At 44.3% G+C, this 12588-nt stretch overlaps 1 protein-coding gene across 2 annotated transcripts in view; it reads left to right on the top strand.

Moving 5' to 3' along the window:
* SLC7A14 (solute carrier family 7 member 14) overlaps positions 1 to 12588 on the top strand; it is a 79615-nt gene that overhangs the window by 53645 nt on the left and 13382 nt on the right. For both annotated transcript variants that reach the window (XM_084841556.1, XM_084841557.1), the window contains exons 3-4: positions 5078 to 5314; positions 6287 to 6504. In XM_084841556.1, the coding sequence (XP_084697682.1) occupies positions 5078 to 5314; positions 6287 to 6504 (455 nt within the window). The remainder of the gene's footprint in view (positions 1 to 5077; positions 5315 to 6286; positions 6505 to 12588) is intronic.

The following is a 12588-nucleotide window of genomic DNA, read 5'->3' as shown; positions in this document are numbered from 1 at the left end:
TGCTTTTCCCACCCTTTTGTTGACTATGAGTGCTACTCCATTTCTTCTAAGGGATTCTTGCCCACAGTAGTAGATATAATGGTCACCTGAATTAAATTCGCCCATGCCTGTCCATTTTCGTTCGCTGATTCCCAAGATGTCGATGTTCAGTCTTGCCATCTCATGTTTGACCACCTCCAGCTTACCTTGATTCATTGATCTGACATTCCAGGTTCCTAAACAATAGTGTTCTTTACAGCATCGGATTTTCTTTTCACCGCCAGACACATCCACAGCTGAGTGTCCTTTCGGCTTTGGCCCAGCCGCTTCACTCTTTCTGGCGCTACTTGGAAATACCCTCTGCTCTTCCCCAGTAGCATATTGGACACCTTCCGACCTGAGGGGCTCATCTTCAGCGTCATCTCTTTTAGCCTTGTGTTACGTTCCATGGGGTTTTCTTGGCAAGAATACTGGAGTGGGTTGCCATTTCCTTCTCCAGTGGACCACATTTTGTCAGAACTCTCCGCCATGACCTGTCCGTCTTGGGTGGCCCTGCACGGCATAGCTCATGGCTTCACTGAGTCACGCAAGCCCCTTCGCCACAACAAGGCAGTGATCCATGGAGGGGCCTGATAGCTGTAGGGCACACTTTTTTCTGAACCAATATTGTGCACTTCACTCACACATACACTCCTAAAAGGTTTCTTCTGACTGAGGTTACGTGCCTCAGTAGAGCCCCTCACAGTGTTTCTGTGTGTGCTGAGATGGCTCTAGGTTAGAGGTGGCCCTCAGGAAAGTGTCCTCTGGTAGTCCTCTCCTATATCATTCCAATCCCCCCCCCCCCGTCCCAGCCAGGCTTACCTGATGGTGGCAGTGGGCAACAGCAGTGCCCCCAAGCAGTGCTGGGTAGGGTGGCCACCTATAAATTAGCATGTACAAATTTTGTGCAAATCTCTATCCTCTTTGGTCCCGTTTTTGGTGATGCAGTTCCTCTTTTTTGGCCACGCATACGTGGCCACCCTACACCTGATGCAGGGACATGGCAGAATTAGCCATCACTCAGCGGAAGGAGGGAAAGCCAAAATAATGAAAAGTGCTGCCAGCCCCTTCTGTAACTGGGTCCCCCTTTGGACTTGCAGGAACCTTGAAGTATTTGATTCATTTCTGTCAGCATGCTACAGGTTATCTCATGGCATAAAGAGGTCTGGCACATACTTTGGGACTTAACTGTGCTAGAAATGCAAACCAATCATCAGTAGGAAGTCACCCAGAAAAACAGCCAAATTTGTGCCCCTGCAACAGAGATTGTGTTTGGCGTACCTGTTTATAAAACTCCGGAATGAAACTGCAGGGGCGGGCATGCACTCTTCAATTACAGGGTGTTACTGACAGCCAGGGCTGGTGTTGCTGCCATTGATCTAAGTGATGTTAATAACAATGTGTCTATCAGAACAGAAAAGGAGAAACAGCCCTGAAATAGTAACAAGTCTGCCACTATCAGCGCTCAGAAAGGATGGATTTTATTGGGGCTTTTAAGGTTGGCATTTTATTATTCTAGTACATGGATTCTTGAAAACCAAAAATAAACCTAATGAACTCTTAAAAAACACTAGTGATGTGAAGGCCCAGAAAAAAATGGGAAAATTCGGGGGAAAACAATTTCCCCCTTTTTTTCCAAGGACCATTTTTGTTCTTTTTTCCCAAAAAATTGAATAGCATTGCATTATGAAATATTTTCTTTTAGAATTTAAGACAAAGACTTTATATAATGTTACCCAGCCTTTACTCCCCCCCACAAATGATTTCTAAAAACAATGTAATAAGAACACTTTTACAGAAAAACTAGAGATGTAAAATGTCTGGAAATAATGAAACCATGGGGGAAAATAGTTTTAAATCCTCTCTGTAAGATTCCCAGCATAGTTAGTTCTTTTATTCCTTATTAAAATTATTGATCTAAAGCATAAACTGATAGACATTTATGCTCAGTTTCCTAACATGTGAGTAGAGTCACCATTGAGGATGCTTGACAGTAAATGTGCATTCTTGACAGCTTGGGTTTTGTTCTATAGAGTCCTGTTTCTGATGCTGTAGCAGTCATTTAATGTAGTTTCTAATCTATTCAGACAGTAATTACACATTTGCTTACTGAGTTTACTTTTAAAAGTTTTAAAATATAATGATAGTTTTATGAGCAAACTAAGTCATATATAACATAACTTTAGGAACAGAAAGGCTGCTTTATGTTCCTAAAACAGACCTCCCCAACCTGGTGCCCTCCGGATGTTTTGGACTACAGTGCCCAGCATTCCTGACCATTGGCCGTGCTGCCTGAGGCTGATGGGAGCTGAAGTCCAAAATATCTGGAGGGCATCATGTTGGAGAAGGCTGTCTTAAAGCAACAAAGTGACTTTAGAGTTGTAAAGAGTGCTAAAAAAATAAGTATTGCTTGTTTTTCTGTTTTTCCAAAATTTCCAGTTTTTAAAAAAAAAAAAACCCTGAGGAAAAAAACACATTTTTTTTCCATGGCCTTGACATGTCCAGAAATTTTACATCTCTAGTTAGAACAATCCCACTAAGAGCAAAAGTAGCTTGGGATGATTGTATGGTCTTGACTGTTACAGTCTGAAGACGATTGTCCCAGATATTATTGTAGGCAAAGTTAACTTCTAAATATTATTTAAAACCTCCACATATTCCAGTTACTGCTCTTCCAAAATCCAACTGTGGGACCAGGAATGTTTGAATCAAAATATTACCTGTGTTTTAGAACAACGTTTAACAAGTTGTTCCTCAACAAGGAGAGCATTTAAGGTCCTGAGTAAGTGGTTCATACTCACTTTGACCTGTTAAAAGAGGAACATCATTCAACATTCACAGATTGTAGTACAGAAACCGGAATAGATGAAATTCTGGGCGACTGGTGACAATCACATTTTAAAAGCTGTGTTGGCTCCGGAAGGTGGTGAGGTTTGGCACCAGTTCTGGCAAAGGGCCTACTGGTGCCCTAACCACATCCCCATTCTTAGTTTTGATGAGACAACTCAAAATATTAGAAGCAGCATGGAGAATTTGCACATTGCATGCCTGCACCTGTTCTGGGATAAGGAGTTCCACTGAGGGGTCTTGTCTGAAAGCCTCCCCTCCCCCAAGTCCAGAGCTACAACAGTATTTCCCATTTCCCATAAGAACTGTGGCACACTTTTTTCTGAATTAAAATTGTGCTCTTTATTCTTATATAAACCCTCCGAAGGTTGTATTCAGACATGTATACACTGACTGAGGTTACCTCCTTCAGTAGAGCCCAACTGCTCTGCTTCTGTGTGTCCTGGGCCAACTCCAGGTTTGGGGAAACCCTTGGCAAAGTGACTTCTGATGAACCTCCTCCACTTGGCTACATTCTTTTATTACATTATTGTTAGTATTATACTGCATCATCAGTATACGTGGCGCTATCAGTCAGTGATGCAGCTATGGCTGGATCACTGGCCAAAGTCCAGGGTCCCGCAAAACACAGGGGCTCCCAACTGATCACGCTGAGGATGGTGATAGGAGCAGTGGCAAACAGGCCTGGTGTCAGCACCTGGGCTGGCATGGGCTTACCAGGGCCCACTGGGCCTGATGTTACTTGCTGCAGCATCCTTTCTTCTTATTTTAAAATTCATTTTATAGTTTGGAGGCAGCTGGCCAGCCACCTACTTGGTTACAGATGCTCATTTTATTTTATTTTACTTTACTTTAAAATAAATCTAATCCTTTTTCTGTACCAAAATGGCGCTTATTCCCAAGTTAATGTGTTTAGCATGAGGGCAACAGAAGCAAACTCCACTTTATTCCGTAGCATCATGATGGTGCTATGGTCTGAGTTTAAAATGTGAAACTGCATATGCTCAGAGTATTTTTTCTTCTTTTTACCAAGGATGGCAAACAGGTTTTGGAGGGATGTCATTTTTTGCTCTAATGTATCAGGAATGTAGAAGTAGCTGTAAAGCATGGAGAAGAAAAAATCTTAGTTGTGTGCTTCACAATGGCAGTAATACACATGGCTGTCTAACACCCCCCCCCCCCGAACATTACATCCAGCTACCACACCACTGCCATCAGTATTTATATAGGTCCCTGGTCCTAAGGGGCTTTCAATCAAAAACATATGGTTTGGAAACAACAGAGGGATGGAGGGTGAAAAGAAGGGACCTGGGAGGGAGAGAAGAATGTAGGCAAATACCACCATTACACAGATGGCTTTTCTACATGACACTTTTAACCCTCCACTTTTCACTGGAAACTTCTGTTTCCAGATTCTTTGGAGGATTAAGATCTGCCCCTTTACATGTGTTTTTTTCCTTATGTTCCATTACACAAGCACTAGGTGGTGCTGTGGTATAGCAGGATTGCACAATTACACTAGGCTTTATCCCACCATTCACAAATAATACCAGACTTTCCTTGTTAGAACAACCCCCCCCCCCCCACACACACACACACTTAAATGGTAGCAAAGCACAGGAGAGGCCTTGGCAGATAACGACGTCATGTAAAGGATCTGCAAACTACCGTAAGTGAGGAATCACAAGCACAGTAAATGCCTTGTGTAGAAAGGCTCTTACTTAAAACTAGGTTACATTGCACTGAAAATCCAAAGGCAAACTTTAACAATGGGATTTTCATGTTTCATTGGATTTCAAGGCTCAGGAGCCATTTTTTGTTTTTGTTCTGGGTCCAGGTTGAGCCAAGTGTGGCGCAGAGTGGTAGGCAGCAGTACTGCAACCGAAACTCTCCCCACAACCTGAGTTCAATCCCAGCGGAAGCCAGGTCTCGGGTAGCCGGCTCAGGTCGACTCAGCCCTCCATCCTTCCGAGGTCGGTAAAGTAAGTACCCAGCTTGCTGGGGGAAAGGTAGTAACGACTGCGGAAGGCAATGGCAAACCACCCCGCTACAGTCTGCTATGAAAATGCCAGCGCAAGCGGCGTCCCTCTAGGGGTCAGCAATGACCCAGTGCTTGCACAGGAGGAACCTTTCCTTTCCAGGTTATAACCGGTCATTTTAATTTCACCTGTATTTCCTCATGGTTGCACACATTTCTCGTGTCTTTGACTAGGGGTCTGCTATGCTGAGTTTGGTGTGCGGGTTCCCAAAACCACTGGCTCTGCCTACACCTACAGCTATGTTACGGTGGGAGAGTTTGTGGCCTTTTTCATCGGATGGAACCTCATCTTGGAGTATCTGATTGGCACAGCAGCAGGTGCCAGTGCTCTTAGCAGTATGTTTGACTCCCTGGCCAATCACACCATCAGTCACTGGATGATCGACAGCGTCGGGACTTTGAACGGGCTGGGTGAGCATGATCCTGGATACGTGTAGCAGAGTGACTATTGTCTATGCCAGATTATGTTTATTAGGCTCTGAAAGGCAACTGAATTCTGGCTGGAAATCAAAGCATGCTTAGATGGGTCTATTTTCAAGTATTGTGTATGTTCTTCCAATATCTCCAATGCCCAAGTTGATGTGTAGGACTGGTGCTGGTCCTCAACTGGTGGTCCGTGTGTCTGACAGTGGCCAGTGCAGGGCCAGGATAGGTTGTACAGACCATGGATGGCTTCCATTGGTGAATCCAGATGTGTCCTTGGGGAGGAAGTACCTGCCTTTCCTTTGCACACTTTCAGCACACCTCAGTTCAGGGACGGCATCAGCGCCTGGCATCACTGCGTGACTGTCGGCAGCCTCAGCACCCTGGTAGGGGCCCAGCACTGACACCTGCCTTGATGAAAAAATTCCAGCCCAGCACTCCAAGTAGTGTCGGGTGGCTTGGCCGAGCCACCGTTTAAATTTCCCACGCTATGTCGGGGCATTCTGAAAGATTAAAATAGTGGCTAGACCCAGCTGCCATTGTCCCCACCCCCACCCCCAAAAAGTCAGTTTTCCTACAGCCTCAAAAAAGATCGAAAGAGCACCATGAAAACACAGGAGGACAACGATTTGATGATAAAGTGTTGGATCAAGATCATACTTAGAGGAGGCCCATTGAAATCAGTGGGACAAATTAGTCATAACTAACTTAAATCCCCCTGATCTCAGTGGGTCATAACTAACAGCTCCTATTCATTTTAATGGGTCTTCTCTAAGTCCGGATCCACCCCAGTGTCATGAAAATGCCCCATAAAATGTGAGTTAACAAAGCATGGCTATTCCACAGTCAGTGCTTAGTGCAGGAGCATCCCAGGGTTTCTCAGGTTGACAGTTCCTCACAAGGCCCTTTCTTCCCCATTCTTTTGTTTCCAAAGTTCCACATAATGTTTGATTTTCACAGGTAAAGGAGAAGAATCATATCCAGACCTGCTTGCTTTGGTCATTGCTGTGGTTGTAACGATCATCGTTGCTTTGGGTGTGAAGAACTCTGTGGGATTTAACAACATCCTCAACGTAATCAACCTGGCTGTGTGGATCTTCATCATGGTCGCTGGACTCATCTATGTCAATGGAGAAAACTGGGCTGAAGGGCAGTTCCTACCATTTGGATGGTCAGGGGTGAGTGTCTCACAGGGGAGAAGTGGCAGAGCATCTGCTTTGCATTCAGAAGGTCCCTGGTTCAGTCCCCAGCATCTCGAGGTAGGGCTAGGAAAGACACCTGCCTGAAACGCTGGAGAGCTGCTACCAGTCAGGGTCAACAGTACTGGGCTAGGTGGACAAATGGGTTGACTCGGAATAAGGCAGCTTCCTGTGTTACTATGAATAGCAGGGGTGGTGAGAAGGTAGACCAGGATGTACTCGTAGATCTCTCAGTGATTTGTAATAGATTGGCCGGGGGTTCTGGCAACCACTTGTCTAACGAAAGCAACAGCTAAGAAGTACTTGGCCCTAAATTAGATGGCTGAAAAAGAACTCTTGGGAAAACCAGGGCCAGATCTATATGGAAACAGAATGAGAAGTGCTTTTCTCTTATATACGGATTTTCATGAAATCACTTTGGTCCATCAGGGGCACATGAAGCAAGAAAAGCAGAGTATATGATACCTAAAAACCTGCTTTCACAGGTCACACAGCACTTGAAAACCCCATACTTTGGGGTGGAGTGGGTGGAGTAGAACTGAATGTCATCAGTCTGGTAGGTGCTGCTCAGTGAATGAGAGAGGCTTGTTTCCTGCCCCTGTTCACACTCCCCTGCTCAGGGGAAGTTTACTGGAAGCACTGAATTAAGGCCCCGTAGTTTACCCACCCTCTCCCCTCTCCTCAGCCATTGGGATATTGTGAAAGATTAAAGATTAGAACTGGGCTTATATGAATAGGAAAAACAGGCTGCATTCTGTGAATTGCTAAAGCCGCTAGTGCAGTATTCTGATTCATTGGAACAGTGAAACTGCGCTTTTATGAATGGGAAAAACAGGCTGCATTCTGTGAATGAGTAAAGCCGCTACTGTGGTATTCTGACTGATTGGAACAGCGAAAGTGCAGTTTTCGCTTGTGATCTCAATGCATAAAGCAGCTTGTGAATGGGAAGTAGTGCTATGTGGGAAGAAGCCTGTGCCCAAAAGTGCTAGTGTGAATGTAAAGAAGCTACTTCGCTATTCTGAATTATTGAAACCATGCTATTATGATACTGTGAATGGGGAAAAGAGGCTATTCTGAATGACTGAAACTGCCAAGAGGCATTACTGTCCTTCATAGCTTCATAAGAATGGAGCTTTGAAGCAAGAGGCTAGCCCACCCCCTTTACGCCTTTGAGGATCTCTTAAAAATGAAGGGAGGAAACTGCCAAAAGGCAAGGAGGTGAGAGGACGGGGAAGAGGAGAGTGGCATCCCCACCCTCACAACTGCCTAGCTGACTCCAGGGAATTATGTTGGGGACAAGGGTGGGCAGGGGGAAGAAGACAAGTCTTGCAATCCCCACCCTCTGGTTGGTGGTCTAAATGCTGGAAACAAAGACAGGCAGGTTGGAGGTCTAAATGCTCCTAGGGGAGTCCTGGCTGTGCTTCTCCAAAGCAGGCGCTGCCAATGCCGCAGCAGAGGAACAGGCAGCTGAGGGGAGGAGGAGGGAGGCTTCTGCCCACATTTGCTGATCTGGAAATTTAAATTTTCCTGACCCCTCCCTGCTCCCATATTCAGCAATGTGTAGTTGAAGGCAGTGAGTTACTTCAGAGTAGCTGTAGCCTCACGTCCACCCTTTCAAGATGCGAGTGGGGAAAAAATCTGTGTCCCAAAAGCACACTACTGCCAATGGCAGAAAATAAGGAAATGGGGAGGGGGGGGACACTGCAACACCCCTTGACCAATGGTCACAGCCAGGCACAGACACACCTCTAGGCATGCCCAACATGCAGGATTTAATTCGGGTGAATGGGGCACACTGCAGCCGAAGCATGCAGGAGCCGCATTTAAGGAAAATGCGCACGAAAACAGCTTTCAGGAAATGTGTGTTTTTGAGGGGGAAGCTGCAGGGTTACTGCAGAGTATCATGTGTCATGAACAACCCTGCTCGCCCTCTGCACTAAGTCACACATGTAGATGAACCCCAGGAGTGGATTTTTAAAATATATATATATATATTGTTAGAACTTGTGGGCTTGGATCTGGTACTGATCACAAATCCCTGGAATGAGCATGTGCTCAGAAGCACCTGGTTCTTTTATTCCAGGGATAGGCAACGTTTTTGGGCCTGTGGTCACATTTTGAATTTGATAAACTGTCCTGGGCACCACCACAAAATGGCTAATCTGGGAGGTGCAGCTAGTCATAAAGGACAAGTAACCTGCCCTAAAGACTGAGTGCACTTTGCTTCGAAGCGATCCCAGCTTCTGGAAACAAAATTTGTTTCAATGAGGCAGAAAACATATTTTTGTGATAATCCCAGCAGATCTAGAAGTTGAAATTAATCTGGGAGTGATTTTTCATTGCTCTTTTAAGGGTGGCTGGATAGAACAGGATGCTGGTAGAAGACTGATAGATGACTTTGTGTTTTAAACAGTGGTAAAATCAGAGGAGCCAAATGAACTGTGTGTGTGCGCGTGTGTGTGAGAGTGAAAGAGAATGTTCGAGTGTTTACATGAATGTGTATGTGTGTGTTTCTGTGTGAATGGTGTGTGTGAATTTTGCAAAATAACTTAATACCTTTTTGAAGAGTTTGGATAAAATGAGGAGACACTCTTTTCCTCATGATCTATTTCATGATCCAGTAATATTATTTGTGTAGAGTTTGCAATCCTGTCCTAGTTTACTTTTCCTGAAAGCAATTGTTTTCTGTGAAATTTCAAGTAACCTGTGTAGGATCAGTGCTTTTTAGTTCTCTGATATGTTGCCTAATCCTATGCATGTTTACCCCGAAGTAAGTATCACTGAGTTCAATGAGACTTACTCCCACGTCGGTACCTATAGGACTGCAGCCTCATAACATCCTACTGGTGATGCTTCACTATTAGTGCAATCCTATACATGTCTACAAAAAATAAGGCCCACTGAATTTAATGAGACTTACTACCAGGTAAGAGCATATAGGATTGCAGCCCAAAGGTGTTATTAGGTTTCAGATAGTGGGCACAATCCAAAGAAAGTGAGGTGTGCATCAATCCTACTGGAATCAAAGGGACCTAAATACACAAGGACTTATATTTATCATCATTGATTGTAATGGTATACTTAAACATTGTTAACTTTCTGTGATGAAGTGCACATGATGTTTTAAAACCTTACTTAGCCTGACATGTATGGATTCTTTGAACCCTATTTTATTCTAGAGCTGTATTATTAATATCCATGAATAATCCTTCAGCCAATATAAAAACACTCCATGCCAATTTTTTAATATTATCAGCTACTTCTTTAATAATAGTGGAGACACTTTTTGTTATCAGAGAAGTATCTTTTATTACTAAAATGAATGCTCAAGTGCAGTCACTTATCAGTTATATGATTTGGGTTGAAAGTTTAACTATCACTGTAACAAATTTTAGATAGTACTGCTGTTTGTAAGGCACTTCTCTGGGACCTTTTGAAAGTTGAGTTACATAAATAGTACTGCTGATCAGATCAGAGGGTATGGAGCATGTGGCCACCTTCAGCTATATTCATATGAGACAAAAAAATAGGGCGGGGGAGATCCCTATAGTGGATTTTTTTATCACTTCTATAGCTCTGCTTTCTAAAAAAAGAATTGTTAAATAACATGAGGCATTGTGACTTACCTAAGATTGTATGGGAATTTGAACCCAGCAGTCTAAGCAGGAGCACATCGTGGCACTATTCCTACCTAGAGACGATTCTTTTTACCCTCTTGACTCATCCTGCCCCCCAAGAGTGAATGTCTGCTTGAGTAAGAGAAAGAAAGAACAAAAGAAAGTGTGTGCACGTGTATGATTCCATTTCTCTCTCTCCACACCCCATTTTATTTTCCTGAATTTGCCTTTTCTGTGCAAGTTGCTGGTGGAGAAGGGAAATGTGGGTTGGAAAGGACGCTTTTGTGTTGTTGTACGGATCAGAGAAAGCCCGTCCCACAACCCTCTGCTTTGAACTTATGCTCTAGTTGGCTCCATCTACTACAACTCCTTGGCCCCGCCGACCTTTAGCTGCCCTGCCCTCTGCCCCACCAGCTGCAACAGGCATCAGCTGCCAGTGCTGGGGGTGTATTAGTACCAGCAGGCACCATGTTGCTTACTCCGGCTTTATTTTTCACATGTGTCTGCCCACCCACACCGTTATTTTGCACCTAGACTCTGGTTGGTAGACATTGGAATTCTAGGAACCCACAAGCCTGAAGGCTGCCCTTTTGCCCTGTCCAGACATACAATTTCCCCGTTAGCAGCCCAAAAGCCAGACAGCCAAAAGACAGAGTTAAAAGGTGTCATGTTACATGTATTCCTAACTTTCTCTTCGCAAGGTGAAAGACGGAGCATGCACCCTTCTATACATAGATACCCTCTTCCACTTGCTCTGCCTTCTTTCGTTATCTCAACAACAGTATAAATAATATTGATACATGTAATAACGTCCACTGTAGAACAGAGGTAGGGAATCTGAGGCCCTCCAGATGTTCTTGGACTCCAACTCCCATCAGCCGCAGCCAGCATGAACAATTGTCAGGGATTATGGAAGTTGGAATACAATTACATCTGGAAGACCACAAGTTCCCCACCCCTGCTGTAGAGCATGGGCACCAATCTCACCAGTGATTTTGGTTTCTCCAACAGCTGTCCAGCCTCATCAAATCATAATGTAAATCTCTAAGAAATGTTCCATCTCCCTTTTCCAGGAAAAATTCCCGGACATCTGCCTTAAGTTTTCTTAAAATGGAGTCCTGAACATTTCTAGATACTTATTGTGCAATCCAGAGGTGAGTAACATGTGGCCTTCCAGATGTTTTGGCCTACAATTCTCATCAGTGCTAGCCAGCATAGCCAATGGTGAGGGATCATGGGAGTTGTAGGCCAAAACATCTGGAGGGCCACAAGTTGCCCACCCCTGGTTTAATCATCTCTTTTACTGGTTCCTTTCAAATAAGTATTGCCCAAAAGGAATACTCCAGAATTGCATTTAAGTGAAGCAGCAGCAACAACAATCTTCATTTTCCAGTTGGCGAGAATAAAGGTGGCCAAAATGGAATTGCCCAGTGGAGTGAAATTAACAAGGCATAAACACAATTAGCATGCTCTCTGAAGAGTTGATGACTTAACAAGCTCATTACAGCTGATCCCATAACGCAACGTGAATGCGCAGCACCAAAAGGCGAATAAGTGATTTGCTGAGAGAGACAGTGAACAAGTGAAAAGCAAGTCGGTAGCAGTTGTAATCCAGAAGAATCTCAAAGGGTGACCTATCTCATTCGCAGACTTTTACAGGGGATCCAGATGACAATGTCTTCTATTTGGAAACCTCCTGTGTTTGCCCACTGCTTCTTCCGTCTTGTTTCTTACCATAGAAAATCCGTTAAGGAGGAAATGATGGAATAGCTATGTCTTTGGATTTCTGACACTGAGAACCACCTGTCTGGAAATGAAATAAATGAAATTAAAAGTGAAATGAATGGAAGCACCTTAAGGGTGCAGTCCCATGGTGATACCCATAAGCCTCCAAACTCGGAGGCTTACAGGCATCCTATGCAGAGTGGGAGGAGTTGTGGAAGCGGTGTTTGCCTCCGCGCTCCTCTCGCTCTGCATTTTGGTTAGACGGGCTATTTTGGCCATCTAGCTCAGGCGCGTCAGAGCAAGAGGGAAGGAGGCTGGGGAGACCTTGAGATATGTTGTATCCCAGCTTCCCCAGTCCCCTCCTCTCCCCGCCCACTGGAACGTCCCCTTTACCCCCTCTCCGAGGTCAGGCTATGCATGCCTTGAAAATCAATAGGACTGAAAGCCCCTTTGCTTTCAGCTGTGTCCAAACTAGGCCCAACATGTCTTTAAAAAATCCAAAACATCTTTTAAGGCAAATAGTTTCATGAACAGGGAAGAAGTGAGGGAATTCCTTAGAGCCGAACTACATGTGATGTAGGATGGCCACTTACGATCATAAAAAAGAGGACAAAAGTGGACACATATTTGCATAAAATGGCCATATGTTAGTTCGTAAGTATAGGTGCAAATTTAGAAAGAATTGCTATAACTTAAATAGAAATGCAATCCATCTCACTAT

Source organism: Heloderma suspectum, chromosome 3 (assembly GCF_057233095.1).
Source record: "Heloderma suspectum isolate Gila_16-S chromosome 3, 16-S_ref, whole genome shotgun sequence".
Lineage (NCBI taxonomy): Eukaryota > Metazoa > Chordata > Lepidosauria > Squamata > Helodermatidae > Heloderma > Heloderma suspectum.
This window is presented reverse-complemented; position numbering and strand designations above follow the sequence as displayed.